The following is a 27,495-nucleotide window of genomic DNA, read 5'->3' as shown; positions in this document are numbered from 1 at the left end:
TGAGATCACAGGTGCAGGTCCGGGCAACAGAATTCGGCTTGCATGCGGCCATGGTAGGCCATTGTCTTTCGGCTTCTGCAGCCTTCATATATCCAGCACCCTCCTTTCCTACATACCAAGCAAAGCCCATTGAGTGTGGTGGTTTTCCTGTTAACATGCAGCAGCAGAAACTAACCCCCCTCCAATCCAATTCTCTGGGATGATCACTTTACCCCTCCCCCCGCCGTGTGGCTGGTATCAGGGAAGATCCCTGACAGTCAAACGCGAAAAGCTCAGCGCCAATCCCCCCCACTTGGCTACCTGCAGGGAAGGATTTCTTTTCAGCCACAGGCAAACAGCCCAGTAGGAACGGCCACTTCTGTCCCCTTAATTAAATTCCCGTATTTCAACCAGGTTACCATGAACGATATCACTCTCCTGAGGATAACACAGTGAGATAAAGAACGGATGTTGCTTGAATGCTAGCAAACACCAGGACCATACGCTGCCAGGCTTTGTCATGCAGTGATACAGATTACTTGCGACTAGCATGGCGTGGTCAAGTGTCCTACCATGGAGGACAGAATAAGGCTGCACTGCCCAGAAACCTTCTGGAAAGGCTTTTGGAGTACCTCCAGGAGAGCTTCATGGAGATGTCCCTGGAGGATTTCTGCTCCATCCCCAGACACGTTAACAGACTTTTCCAGTAGCTGTACTGGCCGCAAATGCATCCCAAGTCCTCAGGGCAAATTAATAATTAAAAAAAGCTTGCTTTTAAACCATGTTTTATATTTACAAAGGTAGGGTCACCAGAGGTCCCTTCCATGGCTTCGTGGTCTGGGATAATGCCATGGGAGGATTGGGAAGGTACTTCAGTCAGGCTGAGAAAAAGATCCCGGCTGTTGGGGAGAATGGAGTGCTGTGTGCTCTCCGCAAGCTCGTCGTCACTGTCCTCCTCATCTTCTCCGTCCGCAGAATTCTCAGGCATGGCTGAGATTACCCCCACCTCGGAATCCACAGACGGGGCGGGGTAGTGGTGGCAGCCCCCCCTAGAATTGCATGCAGCTCAGCGTAGAAGCGGCATGTCTGCGGCTCTGCCCCAAACCTTCCATTTGCTTCTTTGGTTTTCTGGTAGGCTTGTCTGAGCTCCTTAACTTTCATGCGGCACTGTAGTGAGTCCCTATTGTGGCCTCTCTCCATCATGCTTGGAGATTTTTTTTCAAATGTTTTGGCATTTTGTCTTTTGGAACGTAGTTCTGCTAGCACGGAATCCTCTCCCCCCATAGCGATCAGATCCAGTACCTCCTGTAGAGTCCATGCTGGTGCTCTTTTTCGATTCTCGGATTGCATGGTTACCTGTGCTGATGAGCTCTGTGTGGTCACCTGTGCGCTCCACGCTGGACAAACAGGAAATGAAATTCAAAAGTTCGCAGGGCTTTTCCTGTCTACCTGGCCAGTGCGTCCGAGTTCAGATTGCTGTCCAGAGCGGTCACAATGGTGCACTGTGGGATAGCTTCCGGAGGCCAATACTGTCGAATTGCGGCCACACTAGCCCTAATTCGAAATGGCAATGTCAATTTTGGCGCTACTCCCCTCATCGGGGAGGAGTACAGAAATCGATTTTAAGAGCCCTTTATGTCGAAGTAAATGGCTTTGTTGTGTGGATGGGTGCAGGGTTAATTCGATTTAACGCTGCTAAATTCGAACTAAACTCATAGTGTAGACCAGGCCTTAAGGAGAGATCTGAGAGGATGGCTGGGAGGGTGTCCCTTGCTTAGGGAGAGAAGTAAAAGAATGCACGGAGGAGTCTGTGGGGAAAAGTAGATGAATGGGGTATCTAGATTGGCAATGCTGACAGCAGAGAGGGTGAGAGGTGCTAATAGAGAAAGCTAGGTCAGATACATAGCCAGGGCTGGAGTTATGTATGGCCTTACTGATGGCAAATTTAACTAGCACATTGTTCACAAGATCACAGTACAGTGGACAGTTAGCTTCCAGGATACAATATTATTGTAGAATAAGATGGGATTCTGGTGATATTTAAAACCTCTGAATTGAGACTTGAGAGACCTGGTTCTATTCCTTGCTCTGCCACTAGCCTGCTGGGTGACCTTGAGCAAGTCACTTCAATTATCTGTGCCTTAGTTTCCTTATTTGTATAATGGGGATAATGATACTGACCTCTTTTGAAAGGGCTTTGAGATCTGCTGATGAGCTAGATGAGCTATGAGCTAGATTTTATTATTAATTGCAGTATCACAAATGTGATTTGGATTGGCCTGTCAGTCTAGTGGCAGCTTGACGTGTTGCCTTGTGGGGCACTGGAGTCCTGGTTCTGAGATTAGTCCCTCACATTCAGATCTCTTCTCCCACGAGGGGCTGAGCCAACTGCAGGCAGTCCATTGTTCTCTAACATACACAAAGAGAGATATTCAGCTGTTCTCTACCTGAAGCCAGACCCTGTCAACACACTGAGAGGAGTACAAGATGGGCTGGGCTGAGCCATGGAAGCCAAAGTTTAATTTAGCGATTAACTAGTTGCCATTGTACAGAGAGGCAAGAACCCATCTATCTGAGAGCACTTTATAAAGGCCAAAGACATGCAGAGTATCATGTTGTGTGGACAAAACAGACTTGGATAAACTCTCCGATTAAAAACGGGGAGTGGTTTAGGTTCGTGTCTCTCTTATCAGTGAAGTATCCATCATTAAACATAGGGTACAGTTCCTCTCTGGGTTTGCAAGGCAGAGCTATGTATCTCATAGTAAGAGTGTCCTCCTTTTTGTCAACCCTTTCAACAATGATCCACTAGAGAGAAGCATAAAGCTGCACCATGGGTAAGTTTACCCCTCACCCCCTTCTTGTGTCAAAAATGTTTGAACTGTACTGCATAAGTGTAATATAGACAGAGCTCCCTGAAGGAGAGATCCATGTCCTTCTCTGTCTGTACAGTGCGGAGTGCACTGAGCAGTCAGTGAACAGCAGGACTGGTGCAGGAATCTACTAGTAAGTAAAACTCAAAGTTTTTTCTTCACTTTGGCAAAAGGCTTCTTTGTTTTAATAAGAACTGACATGCCTTAGGATATTATAGTGAGATAACCAAGTGGAGACAGGGCACCTGTAGCTTTTACTGCAAAGTACCTAGGGAGGTTGGACCCTATATCCTTTGTCTGCGATGGATTTCACCTAGTTTACTTCATGGTAAAACTGCAGTGCCTTGTCTCCAGTATGTTTTGACATCAGGGTTGCTGCTGCCATGGTAAAAACACAGATTGTTTGTCAGTGAAGACATAGCTCAAGTGTGAAGGACCTCATAATTCTACAGTGACACCTGTTTTGAATCAAGAACCGCCTCAGGGGACCCCAACTCAGATCTAGGGAGTAGCCATGATGACACAAGCTTTGTTGTCAAAGCAAAATGCTACTATTCTGTGTCTAGCACACATGGACCCTGACCCCCTAAACTGACTGTTATTTGTTCAGAGCCCAATACTTGAACTGGAAAGGTACTCCAGAGTTAAAAATTTGCTGTTCTCTTTAAGGAACGTACCTGCTGAGCTCCATCAGCTGGACCGCAGCACAGCAGTGCTTGGAATAAAAGGGCTTTTTGGGATGTGTGTGCAGTATTAGCATGGAGAGGCAGTGTTAAGCTAGCACGGTGCTTTAAATACTTAAGATGGTTTGGCTTATTTTAATACCAATCCCTGTTGGAGAGACTGTCTTACCCAACTTCCTCAAAATCCCTGCAGCAAGTGGCCAAGCAAAGAGCGCCCCCAGATGTTTAAATTTCAGTGCAATTTACTAGCCCTGATGATGACGAGGGATGGTATTTTTAAAGGAGCCTAAAGAGTTGGTGGCCAAGTCTCACTGAATTTCAAACTCTCGTAGATGCTTTTTGAAAATTCCAGCCTACTCTCAAGTGATGGAGCAGGCCACCAGTGGGAGAGTGCTTAAGTCATGGTGATGACCCAAAGTGTGACTTACAAAGCAGTAAATACATTCTGTAGTAGAAAATGGAGTTGTTCTTCAAAGCTGAGCTGCTGCTTTAAAATAAGTGCTGTGTATTGGTCAGTAGCTGCTCTATTCCCATTCCTCCCATAGTGGCAAACAGCTAGTGTGAGCTCCAGTTGGACTGTAGAGATTTCCTTGTGGAAGATCCTCAGCGATCATAAACTACAAGAATGGCAATGTAGTTTTGGAGATGAATTGTTACAGGAAATAGAAATATTTCCCTCCCTCTTTATTTTAGGTTTTAAAGCTTGTGCCCTTCTGGTGAGCTCATTGATTCCACTGTTATATGCCAGTAAAATCTGTTGTACTTAAAACCCTTTGTAGCTCCCATCACCATCTTTCCAAGGGGAATGGCTGTTGGCTTAAGCACAGACCCTGGTTTTTTTGGCTGATCATAAACCCACATGTGCGACCTTATTTTATAGCGTCAATTCATTAGAAGCATTTTATCCCACAACTGGTGTGTAACTGATTCTCCTTAAACAACTCAGTTGCCCAGCTGTCCTTATTAGGAAGCATCTGCATCATGTTGCTAAGGTGCCTGTATAAATCCTGTATATAACAACAATATTCTATGCTAGACTCTCTCCTGAAAGAGGCTACTTCTCCATTATATATTGCATGCATTCAGTAAGTCTTTAAAATGCCCTTTCCTGGCCTGCTGTGCTTGAACAGCCTTTAACATGTAAAAGCTTTGACTGGCATTGCTGAGTTTTGTAGGAGTTGCTGCCTGGGTTTGCTGCTGCTACACCCTGGGGAGGGAGAAAAGGAGGTTTTAGGAGCCTCTCTAGTATAATCTAGGGAGGTAGTGTGGCCTAGTGGACGTGGATTCAGGAGATGTGGGGGTTCCATTCCCAGCTCTGCCACTGGTCTACTGGGTGACCTTGGGCAAGTTCCTACCCCTCTCTGTGTCTCATTTTCCCCATATGTCATAATGGGGATAATGATACTGATGTACAGTGCTTTGAAACCTCATGAAAGGTGTAAGGTATTGTTGTTGGTATTTTAAGAGATTATTGGATTGTTGAGCCTTGAATGAGCTGCTTCTTTGAGCCAGTCTGGCTAACTTAGTTTATTACTCTCCAGTTCTCAGGTGATCACTGTATTTTGTGGCAGTGCGTATTTGTAAGTCATTTTGTGGCCTGAAAGTTTTTATCTGGATGGGTGGTGTTCTGCCCTGTGCTCCCCTGTACTTGTCAGAAGCACCCTCTTCAGAAGGGGGTTGATCTCTTTAAACATATGCTGCTGCCTTGGAGTACGATACTTTCATGAACAATAGGCTGGTTAGCAGAATTTATTTTTTTCTTCTAGTCCAGTCATTAAATGCTGAGTATAAGCTTCTTACTTTGTCCCTCTTTGATGCAGAAGGTTGGATAGTATCCTATATTTGTATGAAGAAGATACCATACCTGATATTAAGTATGCTATCAGTTGTTAATACCTTAATTTGTATCAATTTAAAAATAAAATGTCTTAGATAGAAAGCCAGTTATAAGAGTCAATCTGGTACCAGATTTATCATAGATACTTATATGGCTCCCACTGCTGTAGTATCTGAGCACCTAACAATGTGTCTATCCTCATCACACCCAGGAGAGGTAGGGCAGTGCTATTGTCCTGTTTTTACCGATAGATAACTGAGGCATAGAGAGGCTAAGTGACTTGCATTAGGTCACTCTGGGAGTCTGTGGCAGAACAGGTAATTGAACCTGGGTCTCTCAAATCCCAAACTTGCACCTTAACCCCTGGACTACCCTTCCAAAGAGAAGTTGTTTCATTCCTTGGGCATAGCCTGTCTGTTTTATTTCCTTAGTGACATGAATGTGACATCATTTGCTTTTTCTTTTCTAGGTTTCCAGCAGACCTCTCATTTGTCTTCCTATGAAATTATACATCCACAGAGGTTAACAAGAGAGCGGCGAGCGGCCTCCAATTCCTCCTCACTACAGGTACTTCGAAGTGTTTAAAATCGTTCTCTGCTTCTGAATCAGCTCTGTCTAAACCTGGCCCTAAATTCAGTTAGTCCATCCCCTGAACAATGTAACTGCAAATGATTGCAAGTGTCCAGCCTCCCACAACATATGCAAGACATTGTGCTAGCTTTCAGATGATGGTGTTTAGTGCGTCATAGACCCATCAAGCCATGTAACTTCCCCACAGTAGGACAGAGTCTGTGCACTTTAAGGCACTTGAGGCTTAAACTGACTGTCAGTTGGTCAGGATTAACAGGATTTCTGTGACCAGGGCATGATGCTGTATCACAGATGCCTTGCAGCTGACTGCAGTGGTAAGCCAGTGCTTGCTCATGTTGTGATAATTAATGTTTTCACCAGTCAATTTGAAATGTCCCCTTAAATAAACAGATCCCAACCTACTGGGATAGTACCAGGCAGTGGAGAGAATAGGCCATAAAGGACCAGAACGTACATGCTGAAGGAAAAACTGCATTGTCCTTTCCCAGCTGAGGAGATTATATGAAAAGCACTAAGCTTCTTTCCAGGAAACTTAGAATCATGCTATTGATGGAATAATTAAACGCAGAAAGCTAATTTTGAAATAATTTTCTATGCATGAGTTAGAACCATGCTGGAATTTGTGTCTGGAGTGTCATGTGACATAACGGGATTACCCGTATTTTGTTTATGCCTGCAGTCTGAAATCAGCAAAATGATTAAGAATAGGAGTTTCTTTATTAGCTCAGTCTCTTGGGTTTTGTAGGTGTAGAAATGGCCAAGGCAGGCAATAATTTGCCTCACGGGTGTTCGGGAACTATATGTATGTGAACTGAGAACGAATGTGCATAGTGATGGCCTTAAGTAAACCCTCACGGATGAGTTATAGCAGCTCATAGACTCATAGACTTTAAGGTCAGAAGGGACCATTATGATCATCTAGTCTGATCTCCTGCACAACCCACCCACTCCTGTAACAAACCCCTAACCTATCCCTGAGCTATTGAAGTCCTCAAATCGTGGCTTAAAGACTTCAAGGTGCAGAGAATCATCTAGCAAGTGACCCGTGCCCCATGCTGCAGAGGAAGGCAAAAAACCTCCAGTGCCTCTGCCAATTTGCCCTGGAGGAAAATTCCTTCCCAACTCCAAATATGGCGATCAGTTAAACGCTGAGCATGTGGGCAAGACTCACCAGCTAGCACCCAGGAAAGAATTCTCTGTAGTAACTCAGATTCTACCCCATCTAACATCCCATCACAGACCACTGGGCATATTTACCAGCTGAATATAAGGCCTTCCTTAACGGCAGGGCTGATGAAGGTGACATTAGTGGCACATTTAGAATAAGCGGGCATGTGGTTGCTGTTTACTCCAGGGTTTCGGATGATGGCTGAGAGAGCATTTTTGTTATTACACCGTGTAAGTGTTCTCTCTTTTGTGTTCAGGACAAGATGTCATATGTCATTCATGTAGAGGGAAGGAAACACATACTTCACCTAGAAAAAAACAAGTAAGTGACTCGTCTTTCCCTCTGGCTTCTGGTAACTGTGCCCTGGGATTATTCACTTCCTATCAGCTACATTAGATCTTTCCAGTCCTGGATGCTGTTTTCAGGTAACATGCTGTTTTCAGTCCTGGAGGTGGTGTGTCCAAAGTGTGTTTGCACGTTAGCTCTGTTAAACTTGTACAGGAAAACAGTTGAAAGTGGACTAACTCTCCCTCCTTCCCTCCCATCCCCCCACAGTAGGGTACCAACTAAACATTTTTCTGAGCTGCTTTGATGATGTGGTGATCAACTTCAAGTACAGAAAGGTGGATCTGGGCAGGGATTAAAAGGACCCATCTCACTTCAAACAAAACACCTACCTTTTTTAGCTGCTGGCTTTTGACTTCTACAGTTTTATTTTTAAATTCTTTCCCTTGTTGCTGTGGTCAAGGTCCACGCAAATGAGGACACTGGCTGTAAACACACTCTGAACATAGAGATATTTTTTTCTCTAGTCCTTGTACAGTGATTTTTAAGGGTTGTAACAACAGTAGGTTAAAATCAGTCAGAAGTGTTTTTCTTAAGTTGATGTTCCTCATAATCAGCATGTTGTAATAATAAACAAAAGAGACAACTTGGCCAAACTCACTAGGCTGTGGGGTCTCAGGCTGTCATTCATCAGATCCCTGGTCCTCAAAAGCATGGGGATTTGACTTCTCTGCTTTCTGGCTGCTTGGCCATCTTTGAATTCAGTACTGGGTCACCCTTTTAAAAAAATATTTCCCAATATGCTTTCCTCCAAAACTGGAGATAGAGAAGCCAGCCACAGCCAGTCAGCCTCTGACTGCTGCACTTTTCTATTCCCTGCCTTACAGCTAGTGAGCATTTAGCTCTGTTTTGATGTTTTCTCTTATCTTTTTGTGTTTCATCCCTGAGGAGGTGGTAGATTCTTGCATTAAATATCGTATTTCAGTACCTTGAGTTTTGCCATAGTATAGTTACATAGAGGAATAGGTCCTAGTAACTGCATAATTCCTCAGTGGTTCATGTGTTTGTTTTTTTAATATCAGTTTCCTTATTTCAATACAGATTTTTCAATACTACCACTATTGACAAGGATCTGTTTGTTTTCGTGTTGCATCAACATTTTTGTGTTTCTCCCCTCCCCTGCCCCCATTTTTTCAGAGAATTTTTACCCAAAGATTTCATCGTATATACCTACAGTGAGGAAGGGAAGTTGCAGTCTGAAAATCCGGACATGCAGGTGGGTTTTCTTTCTTTTGTATCCTTGTTGAAGCAGCGTGATTAGGACTTCATACATCTGCATTATTAAAGAGTGATGTATTAAGAAACTGACTGGAGTGTCTTCTAAAGGAGTAGGTTCTAATCTGCAAAATGCACAACACATTTCACTCCTCACCTGGGAAGAATCCTCGAGATTTAAGATGGGAATCTGGCCCCTGGCACGTAACACTAGAAAAATCACACTTTTCTGTGATGGGCAGGAGGGTGGGTATGCACTCACGTTTTATTTAAAAAACTGGATTTTTCGTGTGTGTGTGTGTGTTTTTAATCTGAATTTTTTAATTAAAAAAGGAAATACTAGTCTTGATTAGCCATTGAGCGTCTCTTCTGTTTATAGTCTGGTTATACTGGTGTTTCTACACTGTAAGTACAATAGCAACGTAATGTTTCTATTGTTCGCTGAACGCCACCTCCCCTTGCAGGGCATTGGTCCTGTCTGCCATGCGTCAGAGCAATCGAGGGGGGCAAAACACCCTGTTGGCAGTTCACCTTAGTGACTGTCAGATATAACTCTTTATGGCACTTTGAAGCAGTATAAAACCAGATATAGAATATAACAACTTTCATGGACTGTTTCACTCTTAGCCATACTCCTCCCCCAACTGCTTGGATCATTAAATGTTTGTGATCTTATAGCACTAGTGGTCCATGCATTATAATCAGAACTACTTAACTAGAAAAAGTGCCCAACTCTTCTCCCCATATGGACTGCTTCCACCCCCGTTGCTTCACCAGATGGCCATTGGACATTACATTTTCAAAGAATGATTAACTGGTTTCATGGAACAAACACAACTGGTGTCTCATGTCATAACAAGTATATGCGCATTTTACTTTATCCACCCTTCCCTTGTTTAAAATAAGTCTGCTCTGTTGTTTGTGTGTGTGGTGTGATGCACACTATCTCTTGCTTGAAAATGGAGCAGTTGAATTTTTTGGGTTTTTTTTGCCTTTCTATGGAAAGTCAGGTACTTGAATCAAAGGAGGAACACAGTTTGTGCTTATAGTGAGGCTTTAGTTCAGCCAGAGGCCATGACAAGCCCTGTTGCTCTGGGGATTATTACATGCTTTAAGAACTTTGTAAGGCACAAGGCCAAAGAACAAATGATTTCAGCCGCCCGACAACTACAGTGATCTCCAAAAATATGTCTGCTAGAGAACCTTAGAGCTACAGCTGCAATGCAGTGAACATTCTGTGTGGCACAGAATGAAATGCATTTGCTTTGTACTCATCCCCGAGGATAATTTTCAAAACAGGGCCAGGTTGAGTACAGAGCATGTTGGGCATGCCCCTGTATAGGTTTTTGAGATGGGGGTGTGATGTAAATCTTGTGTATTTAGTAGGCTGTGAAACCACGTTTCGCTCCCAGGGGATAGAATTGCTGCATTAGAATGGATCGTTTTGTGTCTTGTCCTGGGATCTCATTGGAAGTCAGGCTTGAGTGGATAATGGCTTTCATCTGGCATTGTTCTGTTTTCGTGACAATGCCTCATCAGGGATGGTCGAGGCATGCTTAGGCAGCACAGAGTGTCTGTCCATTGGCAATAATAGCAGATGTTTACCTCACTCTAGCCAGAGAGAGGCTATACACAAGCCAAAGGGTGTATCATGCAAAATTCATTCCTGGAAGGCTGACTGGTTGACTGGCAGGGCTTAAATTCAGTTGGAGCTGACCGGAGCGGAGCTCCAGTAAATATTTTCAAACCTGCAGGAGCCTCGGTGCCTGGAAATACTCGGGGAGAATTTAAGCCCTGCTCACTGGCTCACAGCAACTGGGCTGAGCTTAAGATATTTATTATGGGTGGAGTGGGAAGGGGACAACAAACAACACTGAAGTTGGACAGCTCAGCTTCAAGTCTAGAGACTGTTCACAGATGGTGTTGGTTGATTAATATTAGAACAGACATTAGGAGCGTAGATTTAAGTGTAGACATACCTGTAAAATCGTAAAACTCTATAGCCTCTGTAGCCTTTCAGTGTAGACCAATGGTTTTCAACCTTTTTTCATTTGCACAATCCTAAAAAATTTCAAATGGAGGTGCGGATCCCTTTGGAAATGTTAGATCTAGTCTGCAGACCCCCAGGGGTCTAGAGACCATAGATGGAAAACCACTGGTGTAGACACTACTTACACTGAGGGGTGGGATTCTCCCATCAGTGTAGCTAATCCACTTCTCTGAGATGTGGTATCTAGTTTGACAGAAGAATTCTTCCGTCAACCTAGCACTGTCTACGCAGGGACTTAGGTTGGCTTAACTACTCTGCTTAGAGGATGGATTTTTCACATCCCTGAGTGATGTAGTTATGGTGACCTAATTTTCTAGTGTAGGCCAGGCCTAAGAGTATATTTGCTACTGTTCAGGTAAGTGAGCTAATGGGGTGCGATTTAGGCCTGGTCTGCACTAGAAAATTAGGTTGCCATAACTGTGTTGCTCAGGGGTGTGAAAAATCCATATGCCTGAGTGGCGTATTTAAGCTGACCAAAGTCCCTGTGGAGACTGCTAGCTGCTGCCTCTTGGGAAGGTAGATTACCTACACCCAGGGCTTAAATTCTCATAGAGTATTTCATAGAATATCAGAGTTGGAAGGGACCTCAGGTGGTCATCTAGTCCAACCCTCTGCTTAAAGCAGGACCAATTCCCAACTAAATCCCCAAATTGCCCCCTCGAGGATTGAACTCACAACCCTGGGTTTAGCAGGCCAATGCTCAAACCACTGAGCTAGCACTCCTCCCCTTCTTATTTCCCAGAGCCCTCCCCATGCCAGGAAAACTCCAGGGAGGTTGAAAATATTTACTGGAGCTCTGCTCCAGACAGCTCCAGCTGAATTTAAGCCCTACCTACACTGACAGGGGACTTGTACGTAGTGTCTACACTGAAGTGCTACAACGGTGCAGCTACACCGCTGTAATGTTTTAAGTGTAGATGTCCCTTAGACAATTCAGTAGTGCTGAATTGCTGGTCCTGTTGGGCTGTGAAATGGACCTGCAATTATGGTACTAGGAGGCTGGCTTTCATTGTGTTTAATAATAATACAAGCGTCCTAGAGCATCTGGTATTTAGATTAACTCCACATGTTTACCTGTGTGGAGGATAAACACATGTGTGGCACCATCCCATGCACATACTTCTTCAGGTTAGAGAAGGAGATCTCATCCTACTGCAGCAAGGTGAACAATAGCAGCAGCAGTTGTAGTCAGATGCATTGTGTATGTATAGAACTAATACATAATTAATTTATTTTTTCCCTTAGGATCACTGCCACTATCAGGGATATGTGGAGGGGATACCAGATTCCATTGTTGCTGTCAGCACTTGCTTTGGACTCAGGTAACAGAACTCTTCTTGTGTATGTAGTTATCACAACTATGCATTGTTATAATCCAATTCTCTGAAACAGAATCTTATTCTCCTGTTGACTTAATTAGTTTTGAGCCAAACTATTTCATCTGTTGGTGCTGGGCTGCATGAGAGTATTGTGTTTAATTAACACCATCATGTTTTTGCAGTCTTTTGTTGATACAAAACTAACAAATATTTTGATTAAAACAAAATTATTTGATTGGTATGACTACCATTTGTCCTCAAAAATTCCAATCCAGAATTCTTCCCAACCCCTCCAAAACAACTGTCTTTACTGTTCAGCCATCAGTAAATCCAACAGAAATTGTTGCATCTGTAGTTCTTAGTATTTTTACAGTCTTGTATAGAAAGTTAATTTAAATGATCATTTTTGTATTGTATACAATTATTCTTTAGTGTTAAGGAGTTTTTAAATAAATTCTTGATTAGCAATTTTACTGAGACTTGACACTTAAAGTGTTTTATGATCAACTTTAATTTGAAAAATCCTTGACCTGAGATAATTTCAGCACCTTTAGGATTTTCTTGATTTGTCTATTGACATTCACATCACTGTTCTTTACTGCTTTGCTGTTGCAGAAATGTAAATGGCAACAACATTAACTGAAACATTTCTGTTTTCAGAGTTGGTGATTAAGGCCCCAATACTGCAAACTCTTATGAATATGCTTAACATGGCACACATGGATTGTTCCACTGAAGTCTTGAGGCTGCTTGCATGCTTAAAGTTAAGCACAGCGCACAAGTGTCTGCAGGAGTGGGGCCTAGATTTGTCCTATATTTCTTTCTGTAAGATGTTTGTTCTTCCCGCCCCCATCCTTCCCAAACATCTTGATAACGGCAGCCTCTGGATTTAGTCTAGTAGTTGCTTGGCGGTAATGCGTATTAATCCGATTGTTAGGGGACTGCTGCAAGTGGAAAATGTCATGTATGGAATTGAGCCAATGGATTCCTCCTCTGGCCTCAAACACATTATATATCGAATGGAGAATGTGAAGAAGGAGCCCATGATGTGTGGAGTTAACAACACAGCCCCTGAAAGAGAACACACAGAGGATGAGCATCCTCCCAGCTTGACTCAGTTGCTGCGAGTGAGTATTCTAGTGTCCTCTCTGCACTGCAATTTGGAATTGCTTTTATGACTGTTCAATTAATAAGATGGAAATGGTGTATCAGGTTTCTCTCAGAGCTTACCACAGTTAAGGATTCTGACTCAGGCATTTTTCTACCTACTGTAAGAACTCCATAAGTCTATCATATTTGAACAAAATGGTTACAGTTTCCTCCAGGCTGTATTAGTACAAAAGAAGTAGCAAGGTTGCTGTAGGATAGATTGAGGTGTGTTGACAGAGCTGCATGACGGGGGATGATGAGGGCAGGAATGCTGCTATCTGGTCTGAGGCTCATCAGCAGAGTTCTGTGTCAGAAGCCAGAATGGCTGAAACTGGGACTGTTACTTTGATGGTTATGAGAATGGTGTAACAAAGTTTGTTCGGGGTTTCTTGTTTCACTTAAAGTTTAAATTTGAACTAAAAAGATGGTAGCAATAAAATGTGTGAGGCATGTGAAAAACATGTATGCTTATTCTCTTTACAGCATTTGTTAGCAGCTACTGACAATTAATATTGATCACAGCTACTGCCATTTTCCCTACTTCATCTACAGAGAAGTATACGTTGCCTTTCTAAAAAAAACATGAATGGGAATAAAAAAAATCCCTTACTTTCAAAATTTAGCAGGACTTACTGGTTATGTGGCCAGTCTTTAGTCAAAAACATGTGCAGAGCAATTATTACTTCGCATGAGTTTTTTTTTATTTGGCTTTGTCTTTTGGGTGTGTATTGGATGTGCAGAAAGAATAGCAAACATGGCAGGCGACCAGCTTGGCTTAACAAAGAAATCTTTGGTGAGTTTAAAGACGAAAAGGACGCTTACAAGAAGTGGAAACTTGGACAGATGACTAGGGAGGAGTATAAAAATATTGCTCGAGTATGCAGGGGTGTAATCAGGAAGGCCAAAGCACAATTGGAGTTGGATCTAGCAAGGGATGTGAAGGGTAGTAAGGGCTTCTACAGGTATGTTAGCAACAAGAAAGAGGTCAGGAAAAGTGTGGGACTCTTACTGAATGGAGGAGGCAACCTAGTGACCGATGATGTGGAAAAAGCTTGAAGTATTGAATGCTTTTTTTGCCTCGGTCTTCACATCTGCCAAGATCAGATCCCAGACTGCTGCACTGGGCAGCACAGTATGGGGAGGGGGTGAGCAGTCCTCAGTGGTGAAAGAACAGTTTAAGGACTACGTAGAAAAGCTGGACATGCACAAGTCCATGGGGCTGGATCTAATGCATCTGATGATGCTGAGGGAGTAGGCTGAAGTGATTGCAGAGCCATTGGCCATTATCTTTGAAAACTCGTAGCGATCGGGGGATGATTGGAAAAAGGCTAATGTAGTGCCCATCTTTAAAAAAGGGAAGAAGGAGAATCTGGGGAACTACAGCCTCAGTCCCTGGAAAAATCATGGAGTAGGTCCTCACGGAATCCATTCTGAAGCACTTGGAGGAGAGGAAGGTGATCGGGAACTGTCAACATGGATTCACTAAGGGCAAGTCATGCCTGACCAACCTGATTGCCTTCTATGATGAGATAACTGGCTCTGTGGATATGGGGAAAGCGGTGGATGTGATATATCTTGACTTTATCAAAGCTTTTGATACGGTCTCCCACAGTATTCTTGCCAGCAAGTTAAAAAAGTATGAATTGGATGAATGGACTATAAGGTGGATAGAAGGCTGGCTAGATCGTCAGGCTCAACGGGTAGTGATCAACAGCTCAATGTTAGTTGGCAGCCGGTATCAAGCGGAGTGCCCCAAGCGTTGGTCCTGGGGCTGGTTTTGTTCAACATTTTCATTAATGATCTGGATGATGGGGTGGATTACACCCTCAGCAAGTTTGTAGATGACACTAAGGTTGGGGGAGAGGTAGATACGCTAGAGGGTATGGATAGGGTCCAGAGTGACCTAGAGAAATTGGATTGAGCCAAAAGAAATCTGATGAGGTTCACCAAGGACAAGTGCAGAGTCCTGCACTTAGGACGGAAGAGCCCCATGCTCTGCTATAGGCTGGGGACCGACTGGCTAAGCGGCAGTACTGCAGAAAAGGACCTGGGGATTACAGTGGACGAGAAGCTGGATATGAGTCAACAGTGTGCCCTTGTTGCCAAGAAGGCTAATGGCATATTGGGCTCCATTAATAGGAGCAGGAAGAGATTATTCCCCACTCTTCGGCACTGTTGAGGCCACATCTGGAGTATTGCATCCAGTTTTGGTCCCCCCCCCCCCACTACAGAAGGGATGTGGACAAATTGGAGAGAGTCCAGTGGAAGGCAACGAAAATGATTAGGGGGCTGGGGCACATGACTTATGAGAAGAGGCTGAGGGAACTGGGCTTATTTAGTCTGCAGAAGAGAAGCGTGAGAGGGGATTTGATAGCAGCCTTCAACTACCTGAAGTGGGGTTCCAAAGAGGATCGAGGTGGCAGATGACAGAACAAGAAGCAGTGGTCTCAAGTTTCAGTGGGGGAGGTCTAGGTTGGATATTAGGAAAAACTATTTCACTAGGAGGGTGGTGAAGCACTGGAATGGGTTACCTAGGAAGGTGGTGGAATCTCTATCCTTAGAGGTTTTTAAGGCCTGGCTTGACAAAGCCCTGGCTGGGATGATTTAGATTAATAGGTTCTAGGACTGGAAGGGACCTCAAGAGGTCATTGAGTCCAGTCCCCTGCCCTCATGGCAAGACCAAATACTGTCTAGACCATCCCTGATAGACATTTATCTAACCTACTCTTAAATATCTCCAAAGATGGAGATTCCACAACCTCCCTAGGCAATTTATTCCAGTGTTTAACCACCCTGACAGTTAGGAACTTTTTCCTAATGTCCAACCTAAACCTCCCTTGCTGCAGTTTAGGCCCATTGCTTCTTGTTCTATCCTTAGACGCTAAGGTGAACAAGTTTTCTCCCTCCTCCTTATGACACCCTTTTAGATACCTGAAAACTGCTATCATGTCCCCTCTCAGTCTTCTCTTTTCCAAACTAAACAAACCCAATTCTTTCAGCCTTCCTTCATAGGTCATGTTCTCGAGACCTTTAATCGTTCTTGTTGCTCTTCTCTGGACCCTCTCCAATTTTTCCACATCTTTCTTGAAATGCGGTGCCCAGAACTGGACACAATACTCCAGTTGAGGCCTAACCAGCGCAGAGTAGAGCGGAAGAATGACTTCTCACAACACACCTGTTAATGCATCCCAGAATCACGTTTGCTTTTTTTGCAACAGCATCACACTGTTGACTCATATTTAGCTTGTGGTCCACTATAACCCCTAGATCCCTTTCTGCTGTACTCCTTCCTAGACCGTCTCTTCCCATTTTGTATGTGTGAAACTGATTTTTCCTTCCTAAGTGGAGCACTTTGCATTTGTCTTTGTTAAACTTCATCCTGTTTACCTCAGACCATTTCTCCAATTTGTCCAGATCATTTTGAATTATGACCCTGTCCTCCAAAGCAGTTGCAATCCCTCCCAGTTTGGTATCATCTGCAAACTTAATAAGCGTACTTTCTATGCCAATATCTAAGTCGTTGATGAAGATATTGAACAGAGCCGGTCCCAAAACAGACCCCTGCAGAACCCCACTTGTTATACCTTTCCAGCAGGATTGGGAACCATTAATAACTACTCTCTGAGTACGATTATCCAGCCAGTTATGCACCCACCTTATATAGCCCCATCTAAATTGTATTTGCCTAGTTTATCGATAAGAATATCATGCGAGACCGTATCAAATGCCTTACTAAAGTCTAGGTATACCACATCCACTGTTTCTCCCTTATCCACAAGACTCGTTATCCTATCAAAGAAAGCTATCAGATTGGTTTGACACAATTTGTTCTTTACAAATCCATGCTGGCTATTCCCTATCACCTTACCACCTTCCAAGTGTTTCCAGATGATTTCCTTAATTACTTGCTCCATTATCTTCCCCGGCACAGAAGTTAAACTAACTGGTCTGTAGTTTCCTTGGTTGTTTTTATTTCCCTTTTTATAGATGGGCACTATATTTGCCCTTTTCCAGTCTTCTGGAATCTCTCCTGTCTCCCATGATTTTCCAAAGATAATAGCTAGAGGCTCAGATACCTCCTCTATTAGATCCTTGAGTATTCTAGAATGTATTTCATCAGGCCCTGGTGACTTGCAGGCATCTAACTTTTCTAAATGATTTTTAACTTGTTCTTTTTTTATTTTATCTTCTAAACCTACCCCCTTCCCATTAGCATTCACTATGTTAGGCATTCCTTCAGACTTCTCGGTGAAGACCGAAACAAAGAAGTCATTAAGCATCTCTGCCATTTCCAAGTTTCTTGTTACTGTTTCTCCCTCCTCACTGAGCAGTGGGCCTACCCTGTCCTTGGTCTTCCTCTTGCTTCTAATGTTTTGATAAAAAGTCTTCTTGTTTCCCTTTATTCCCATAGCTAGTTTGAGCTCATTTTGTGCCTTTGCCTTTCTAATCTTGCCCCTGAATTCCTGTGTTGTTTGCCTATATTCATCGTTTGTAATCTGTCCTAGTTTCCATTTTTATATGACTCCTTTTTATTTTTTAGATCATGCAAGATCTCGTGGTTAAGCCAAGGTGGTCTTTTGCCACATTTTCTATCTTTCCTACCCAGCGGAATAGCTTGCTTTTGGGCCCTTAAATAGTGTCCCTTTGAAAAACTGCCAACTCTCCTCAGTTGTTTTTCCCCTCAGTCTTGATTCCCATGGGACTTTACCTATCAGCTTGCTGAGCTTACCAAAATCCGCCTTCCTGAAATCCATTGTCTCTATTTTGCTGTACTCTCTTCTACCTTTCCTTAGAATTGCAAACTCTATGATTTCATGATCACTTTCACCCAAGCTGCCTTCTACTTTCAAATTCTCAATGAGTTCCTCCCTATTTGTTAAAATCAAGTCTAGAACAGCTTCCCCCCAGTAGCTTTTTCAACCTTCTGAAATAAAAAGTTGTCTGCAATGCAGTCCAAGAACTTATTGGATAGTCTGTGCCCTGCGGTGTTATTTTCCCAACATATATCTGGATAGTTGAAGTCCCCCATTACCTCCAAATCTTGGGCTTTGGATGATTTTGTTAGTTGTTTTAAAAAAAGCCTCATCCACCTCTTCCACCTGGTTAGGTGGCCTGTAGTAGACTCCTAGCACGACATCACCCTTGTTTTTTACCTCTTTTAGCCTAACCCAGAGGTTCTTGACACTTCCGTCTCCTATGTCCATCTCCACCTCAGTCCAAGTGTGTACATTTTTAATATATAAGGCAACACCACCTCCCTTTTTCCCCTGTCTATCCTTCCTGAGCAAGCTGTACCCATCCACACCAACATTCCAATCATGTGTATTATCCCACCAAGTTTCAGTGATGCCAACAGTGTCATAGTTGTATTTATTTATTAGCACTTCCAGTTCTTCCTGCTTATTACTCATACTTCTCGCATTTGTATATAGGCATCTAAAATACTGGTTTGATCTTGCCTCCCAGTTTTGCCCTGACCCTCCTTTCTCTCTGCCATTATAGCCCACGCTCCCTCTTGTTTCCGACCCATCTCCCAGGTCTCCATGTTCCCCACTTACCAGTGGGCTTTGCTCACCTGTCCCCGTCGAACCTAGTTTAAAGCCCTTCTCACTAGGTTAGCCAGTCTGTGTCCAAATAGGGTCTTTCCCCTCCTCGAAAGGTGAACACCATCTCTGCCTAGCAGTCCTTCCTTGAATAGCATCCCGTGGTCAAGGAAGCCAAAGCCCTCCTGGTTGACACCATCTTCGCAGTCAGGCATTCACCTCCATGATGCATCTGTCTCTGCCTGGGCCCCTACCTTTGACAGGAAGAATCAAAGAGAATACCACCTGCGCTCCAAACTCCTTCACCCGTACTCCCAGAGCCCTGTAGTCACTCTTGATCCGCTCAGTGTCACACCTTGCAGTATCATTTGTGCCCACATGGATGAGTAGCATGGGGTAGTAGTCAGAGGGCTGGATAATCCTTGACAATGCCTCTGTAACATTTCGGATATGGGCCTCCACCAGGCAGCATACCTCCCGAGATGAAATGTCAGGGCGACAGATGGGCACCTCCGTTCCCCTCAGGAGAGAGTCTCCGACCACCACTACCCTACGTTTCCTATTCGCAGTGGTGGCAGCAGACCTCCCAGCCTTAGGGGTATGAGGCTTCTCCTCCTTTACTGTAGGGGGTGATTCCTTCTCTCCTGTATCAAGAAGAGCATAACGGTTACCTATTACCACGGCGGGAGGGTTCGGAGCAGGGGTGGGGCACTGCCTGCTGCCAGGCGTAACCAGCTGCCAGTGTCCCCCCTGAGCCATCTCCTCCTCCACCAATGGTGTGTCAGCAGTCCTGTGTACTGGGACAGCTACCTCAGCTATCTCCACATGGACACTGTCCAGGAATTGCTCGTGGATTCGGATGCTCCTCAACCTAGCCACCTCCTCCTGTAGCTCTCCTACCTGCTGCCTGAGAGATTCCACCAGTAGGCACCTTTCACGTTGGATGCCACCCCCAGCCTGGATATCAGTAAGTGGAAATTGCAAGTTACTGTCCTTGCAAAACCACACCAGGATCTGGGTAGAAGCATCCATGCTCAGGTGCTCTGTCTGGCTACAGGCGCAGGTGGAGGAGACAGAAGCTGTGCTGGCACAGGTGTTGCAGGTCTTCCTAACCATCATAAGCCTCCCTCTGTCAAACTCCCTCTCAAACTCCCCTGTCCGCAGCCCCCTGTCCACTCTGCTCCCCTGGTCGCTCTGCCTCTGGCTTAGTAGGGGTAGGTCCTGCTTTGAGCAGGGGATTGGACTAGATGACCTTCTGAGGTCTCTCCCAACCCTAATCTTCTATGATTCTATGACTACATTAGTAAAGCACTTGTTTTACTGAGTGTGAAATATGAGCATGGATTAGGATGAGCTCACTTTGTTTATACAGATGAACTTGGTAAACTTGTAGTTGATTACAAAGAAAATGTGTTTTTTTTTCTTCCTGTTTGCAGAGGAAAAGAGCTATACTTCCCCAGACAAGATATGTGGAGCTGTTCATAGTTGTGGACAAAGAAAGGGTAGGATTATATATTGGTTTTTCCTTAGTTCTTTGCTTATGGCGGAGGGAGATGTAATTTAAACATCCCCGCCCCAAATAATTATAAAACATTTTAAGGCAGAGTATTAATGTACCTTTCTGTACTAAAACATTCTTTCAGCCTCATTATTACAAATGGATTTATTAAAAGACAATACCAGACATAACCTAGACAATTCAAATATATATAATGTTACTACCATTGCAAAATAGGATATACTGTAAAATGTCAGAGAGTCAGAGCTTTACATTCAAGGATTCTAATGGTCAAAGGAGAATATTTCCCTTCCTGTTCTGCCTCTCTTGAACAGATGATGATCTGACTGCATCTATGAAGGTGCTGCCTACTAGTTTGCCCTCCTCTAGTGCTTTTTTTCTGACAACAGTATCTTCCAAACATGAGACTTGGAGCCTGACAATAATACTTAAAAGATCTTGTTCTTCCTCTTGTGTCTTATAATCATGTCGATCACATCTTATTTCCATTAATAAACCTCTTTATCTTGCAGTATGAGCTGTTGGGTAGGAGTGAAGTTGCTGTGAGAGAAGAGATGGTGCATTTAGCAAATTACCTGGATAGTGTAAGTTAAAGCTATACTGTGTCTAAATTGGCAATAATATTGAATGTTGTAGCCTTGCAACTTACCGTATTTTCCGGCGTATAAGGCGACTGGGCATATAAGACGACCCCCTAATTTTCCAGTTAAAACATAGGTTTTGGCCTATACTCGCCGTATAAGACTACCCCCCCTTCCGAGGCAACACCATTTAATAACAACAGACCCCAGGAACTCCCACGCGGTGCCTACCCAACCCCCCCTTCCCCATCCCCTGTCTGCCCCCCCCGAACCTCTGCCCGATCCAACCCCTCCTCCCCAGTCCCAGCCCTGGCCCTGGCCTCTTACCCCTGCTGGGGGCCAGGGTCGGAGCTGCAGCCGCGGGGCCCGGCTCCCCGGGCCGACACCGGGACCGGCGCCGCAGCTGCGGGGCCCGACTCCCCGGGCCGGCACCGGGACCGGCAGGGGCGGCTCTACCTTTTTGGCCGCCCCAAGCAGTCATGCGCGGGAGGGCGTGGCTCGGCTGGACCTCCTGCAGCTGCGGACGGTTCGCAGGTCCGGGGGCTCCGCTTGAGCTGCCGCAGTCATGCCTGCGGGAGGTCCAGCCGAGCCGCGGGACCAGCGAACCGTCCGCAGTCATGCCTGCGGGAGGTCCACTGGAGCCGCGGGACGAGCGCCCCCTCCGCAGTCATGCCTGCGGCAGGTCCGGTCGTCCCGGGGCTCCGGTGGACCTCCCGCAGGCATGACTGCGGCAGGTCCGCCGGCCCAGCCTGCCGCCGCCCCCGGGAAAGGGCCGCCCCACGCGCGTGCTTGCCACGCTGGGGTCTGGAGCAGGCCCTGGGGACCGGCGCCGCAGCCGCGGGACCCGACTCCCTGGGCCCGGCCGACACCGGGACCGGAGCCGGAGCCACGGGGCCTGACTCCCCGGCCCGGGACGGCACCGGGACCGGAGCCAGAGCTGCGGGGCCCGACTCCCTGGCCCGGGCTGGCACCGGGACCGGAGCCGCAGCTGCAGGGCCCGACTCCCCGGGCCCGGCCGACACTGGACCCGGAGCCGCAGCCGCGGGGCCAGACTCCCCGGCCCGGGCCGGCACTGGAGCCGGAGCCGCAGCCGCGGGGCCCGACTCCCCTGGCCGGGCCCGAGCCGCAGCCGCGGGGCCCGAGCTGGGCCAGGTCCGAGCCGCGCAGGCGGGACCAGCCCGAGCCGGGGGTGCTTGGCTGGGACCGGGCTGGGGCGCTCGGCCAGGGCCAGGAGGAGCCGTCCCGCCCCCTCCCCCACACGCCCGGCTTACTTGCCTGCTCCTTTTTTCAGGCTTCCCGCGAACATTTGATTCGCGGGAAGCCGGGGAAGGGGAGGAGAAGGAGGGCGGAGCGTTCACGGGAGCGGTGTCATCTATTAAGCCTGCTCGGATTGGCTGAGTCAGAGAGGCGGGTTATTACAACCTTTGCCAATCCGAGCAGGCTTTGTATGCATTAATAGAATACACCGCTTGCCGGGATTGGCTCAGCGCGGTACATACAGTATCAGCACAGGGACGTTCTGTATGTAGCTGAAGTGTTTATACCCGGCGTATAAGACGACCCCCGATTTTTGGGGGTTGTTTTTTAGTATAAAAAGTCGTCTTATACGCCGGAAAATACGGTAAGTGTTTAATTTTATAAATTGACCACCTTGGTCTGTTATCTTGTCAGAATGCTGCTAAGCAGGGTCAGGACCTGGTCAGTAAGTGGATGAACAAGGGAAATCCAGTGTCCTATTGGAAGTGATGTTGATGATTCAGTGGGAAACACTCCTCCGTTAGAGTTACCGTTGAACCAACGACATCTCACCATGGAGCTAGCGGGAGCTGTAAGGTGGTGGTAGTATTTATTTACCAAGGATTGAGGTGGATTCTCCATAACTGGAAATCTTGAAATCAAGATTGTTTGTTTTTATAAAAGATATTCCTGAGTTCAGCCATAACTATTGGTTTTGAAGCAGGAATTAATTCAGGGAAATGTGGTGATCTGTATTATCCAGATGAGGTCAGACTATGATCACAGTTGCCTTTTCTGGCCTTATGAACTATGGATCTGTTGTGCTCTGTTTTAATTTGACTGGTTTGCTGGGGACACTATTGGTTTGTGTTCAAGAGCCTTTCTATTTGTCTATTTTCAGTTTTTCTATAGCACCCTATCACTGTGGTATATAGGCACTAGTCCTTTAGCCCACTAAAATTTAATAGCAGGGCATATACGATTTGGAAAACTGACGTCCTTATTACATAGGAAAACTGAAAAATTAGATTTTGGCAGTGTGATTTATATATAATACTAAAAACGATTTATCCTTATTGCATGCTCATATCTGGCCATCCTCAGCTTCACTCTGCATTCCCCTTTTCTTTGCTTTTTCAGATGTACATTATGCTAAATATTCGCATCGTGCTGGTTGGCTTGGAGATCTGGAAGAATGAAAACTTGATTAGCACAGACGGAAGTGCCGGCGATGTGCTGGGGAACTTTGTACAGTGGCGAGAGAAGAATCTTGTCACGCGTCGACGACATGACAGTGCCCAGTTTGTTCTGTAAGTGCTGGGAATCTTTTACCCTATCCAGAAATAATTGTAGGAAAGGACTTTGCTAGGAGACTTTGCTTACTTGTATTAACTAGTAACATCAAACATAAAGGTTACATTCCATGAAGATTCCATAACGGGTTTACTATGAGCAGTCAGAAACAATCTGCTGCACATGCTGTTTACTGAAGCAGTGTGAACATTCAGCACCAATTTGTTTCATCTTTCAGAAGCTTCCTCTGCCACCCACTAGAAGACAAACATCTGGTGCCTGACAAATGGGGATCTCACTAAAATTAGAACATTTTTTGGGTTGTTCCGAATGTGATGCTGCTTAATTTCTCTTATTACAAAGCTCACAGCTGTGGGTGACTTCACAGAGAAGCCTTTGTCACATCATGTATTGGATAGACTTGTAGATCTAGGCCTTTTCCCTTGAAGACCATAACTATCACAGCTGTGGAGTGTTGAATGTTGTGGTTTAATGGAGCACAAGCTGTTTCTGTAATCAATATCCAGAAGCTAGTTACATGATTTGAGCCTTTCTGTGTAGAATTAGCTTGTGTTTCTCCAGGTCACTAGCACATTTGCATTGTTGCACTATTAGCACCACTTTCTTAAGCTGGAGTTTGTTTAATATTTGGATGCGGCATGTGGGACATTCTTGTTACTAAAGTACTCTGTAGCATACTGTACTGAGATCACATGATGGGGGCTTGGTAACCTACAGTGTGTCAGAAGGCAGCTTGGCAGGTAGCTCCTTCCAGCAAATTTATTTCACACACAAAAAGCTTGATATTATTAATGAAGTTTGATATTAAGTCTTCACTGTACACTTGCCTGTTATGCAAGGTAAAACACTATACATGCTGTAGTATTACACTCAGACTTTCCATAAGAACACTGGAGAAACAAAATTTAAAGACTCAGAGGGGAAGCTGAGGAAAGGAAAGTTAATGGAGAATAACAAAGCAGCCACTACAATACAAACTTAAAGAAAAAAAAATAGGGTTGGTATATTACTTACGTTTTTATTTTGGAGTGGAGTGGGCATTGACTCACTCTAAATTATATGGGCCCAGTTTTAAAAAAAACCAAACCATTGTCTAAATAAAAGCATGGTATTGATATGAGCCATACTTTCTTAGCACTGTACTTCCTGTTAGATAATTGAAAAGCAGAAGCAGTATTACTACTGCTTTTATGTGGCACAGAGAGATGCACTGAGCTCTTGCACAGCTGGTCATTGTATTATAGGCTGTCATGCCTCCAGCACAGTCATGTTGATTCTTCCTTAATTTTTTTCTTTCTAATGTGCTCTAGGAAGAAGGGGTTTGGTGGAACTGCAGGAATGGCCTATGTTGGAACAGTATGCTCCAAAAGCCATGCAGGAGGGATTAATGTGGTAGGATATCTTTAATACCCCTTTAAATAAAACTTTAATGTGTACTCTGTATCTTTAATATAAAAGGGAGACAGTATTAAGGATCTGACAACCTCTAGAAGCAAGAGAATTCTTAATAGCTGCTGCTTTCTGCCTCCTTTAACTCTCCACTTTGTGTATATACTGCAACTCAAAGTCCCAGATTAGGTCATGTTCTAAGACCCTAGGAGCTGTCAATGCCATTCCTCTGCAGGCAGCATTGAGTATCAAAGGCCTGGCTCCTTTCTGAGAGGCGCTGAGCCCCCATATCTCTGGTTGAAGTTAGTGGGAGCTATGGGTTGTTGTGATGATTGGATCTACACATTTACCCTAATTGGGAGCTCAACTGTAAAAAATGAAAGTTCAGAAAATGTCACAATAACTTGTACTAACAAATGCTGGTGGGGAAAAGGTGCAAAAAGAGAGAGACTGAATCAGTCCAAACCAAAAGGTCTTTTGGTATAATTCAAGGACTGTGTTAAGATCATGTCAGGTAAACAAGAACAGTATGAGACCGGAAATCAACTCACCAAAATTGGTGTGTCGGAAACTCGACCGAATTGGCGGGGGCCTTAAAAAAAACAAAAAAAACCAAAAAAACCACCTCAAACCAAAAAAAAAAAACCCAGAGAGAGGCTGCTAGGGAAAGCTGACTAGCTCTGGGCTGGCTGACTGAAAGGGGAGAGAAGAGGAAGGAGCGAGCTTTGCCAGCATGGCTGCCAACTCCACTGTCCTAGGGCCCCAGACCTTCTTTTTCCCAATCCTGAAAGATGTCCTGACCAGCCTGGGCCAGAAAGAAGTAGCCAGATGACTTGGCCACATCCATCAGCTCTGGCTGAATCCCCAGCACTGCCTGGGATGTGAGAGTTTGTCATTGACCCCTCCCACCTGTGTGTTCTTTTCCTTCCCCACCTTATGCCTTCTTTTTTCTATCTCTTTCCTCTTTTGTTTAATAAGTCTGGCTTAGCTGGCCAAGGCTATATTTTGCAATACTGCTGTAAGCCTGTAACCAGAAAGAGGCAGCTAAAAGCAGTGCTGTAAACAACCCAATGCTGGTACAAGTTTGCCAGGTCTCAGAGTGGCTAATAAAACTGTGTGCTGGACCTATGTTTTTCCAGCTGTGAAGTTGCAAGTGAAAGACGACACCAAAGACAGAAACTGCATTTTCTATCTTTGCTATTCTTTTCTCTCCCTTTGTTGTGTGTGTGTGTGTGTGTGTGTGTGTGTCTTGTTTTGCCTTCTAGGAAACGGGACTGGACGTTAACAACAGCAACAATGACCGCTCCAGCCCATCTCAATTAACTTCTCTTTTCCCCCAAAAAGGACAGTTAGTTATTACCATTTTTCATACTATCTGAAAGACTGTCAAACAAGGGTTTTTTTCTCTTTCTACAAACTGTACCCAGCTTAAGGGAAGAAGAAAACGGAATGATGTTAAAATGAATGTCTTATTTAATACTTCACATTTCAAGTGCTTTAACTGTTTTTCCTTCCTTTCTGTATCTTTAATAAAAAATTAAAAGGATTTGTGCCATGGTACTAAGCAGGGTGAGGTCTCAGTGTACCACACTCTGAACCTTGTTTAATGCTGTTTTCATGTTGGACAGTGCCTGGTTTATGTTAACACCTTTCACTCTTTGAACCCATATATTCCATCTAAATTAATACAGCAGAGTGCTCCTGTAGAAATCTATCCCCAAGTCTGTGCATGACCTTTGGATTCACAAAGGGCACTGCCAAATCAGAGGGCAAGGATTTAGCTAGGCAACTATCCTGTTGCGTGAAACTGCAATGTAACTTCAGTATCACTGTTGTGAAAATTAGAGATTCACAGCACTATGACTGTGAGAAACTAAAGCATTATGGAGATGGGGCTTTTCAGCCACTCCACAAGCAGCGGCAGGAACAGATTTCAATAAGGAGTCAATTAACAGAACTCCTCATTTAGACAGTTTGTCAGCACCAAAATCATCATTGTGCAATCTCACTTCCTAGGAATAGTTACAAAAGACTTGCACCAGAGATACTCAAATTGTAGCTTGCGTGGTTATGAAAGGAGGTGTGGATTGGTCTGGGGGGGTGAAGAAAAGGCAGTTGTTTAGTTCCTGGGCTAGTACTCCTGTGGCGGCTGATCTCTCTAATTCTGCCTGGGGAGGTGCGATGCCACTGATGTAAACAACAGTGCCCCGTGCTCTGGAACTTTAGCTGCGCCATAGTGCAGGTGTAGTGGCAGATGGATACCACGTGTGTTTTTAGTCTAACTAGTGTCACTCCTGGATTTATAGAACAGCCTCGTAGCTGCAGCAGCGTTCAGTTCCTCTCTTGTTCCTCATGCACTTAGTCTCTGTGATCAGGTAGCTTCTCTGCTAACGATCACAATTGACACTAAGTGACACCCTTGAGGTTTTTGTTGTGTGGATACGTGCCTGGTGGAAATTGAACTGGGATCTCCCAATTTATTTCAGTAGGCAACTAAATTAGCCAGAGTTGCCTTTCAAACTGTTGACTTGGAGCAGAGATTCTCAAACATTCCCATAATATGCACCAGATTTAATAGAGTGAAGATGACTCTGCCCATCCATGATCACATGACCTCTCTGGGACTGATGTATATGGAAAAGTAATAGTAAGTTATTTGACATAGTTTAGCTTCTGTAATGCTGTATAGTAGCTAGAAACAGAG

The 27,495-nt window shown here is 44.7% G+C and overlaps 1 protein-coding gene across 1 annotated transcript in view; it reads left to right on the top strand.

The window, feature by feature from the left end:
- ADAM9 (ADAM metallopeptidase domain 9) overlaps positions 1-27,495 on the top strand; it is a 64,070-nt gene that overhangs the window by 13,885 nt on the left and 22,690 nt on the right. Inside the window, exons 2-10 of the mRNA XM_045005915.1 lie at positions 5,842-5,939; positions 7,388-7,452; positions 8,614-8,692; positions 11,987-12,063; positions 12,998-13,187; positions 20,189-20,254; positions 20,784-20,855; positions 23,229-23,398; positions 24,713-24,794. Of these exons, the coding sequence (XP_044861850.1) occupies positions 5,842-5,939; positions 7,388-7,452; positions 8,614-8,692; positions 11,987-12,063; positions 12,998-13,187; positions 20,189-20,254; positions 20,784-20,855; positions 23,229-23,398; positions 24,713-24,794 (899 nt within the window). The remainder of the gene's footprint in view (positions 1-5,841; positions 5,940-7,387; positions 7,453-8,613; positions 8,693-11,986; positions 12,064-12,997; positions 13,188-20,188; positions 20,255-20,783; positions 20,856-23,228; positions 23,399-24,712; positions 24,795-27,495) is intronic.

Source organism: Mauremys mutica, chromosome 2 (assembly GCF_020497125.1).
Source record: "Mauremys mutica isolate MM-2020 ecotype Southern chromosome 2, ASM2049712v1, whole genome shotgun sequence".
In the NCBI taxonomy this organism is placed as follows: Eukaryota; Metazoa; Chordata; order Testudines; family Geoemydidae; genus Mauremys; species Mauremys mutica.
The sequence above is the reverse complement of the archived record's forward strand: the minus strand, read 5'-3'. Positions and strand labels throughout refer to the sequence as shown.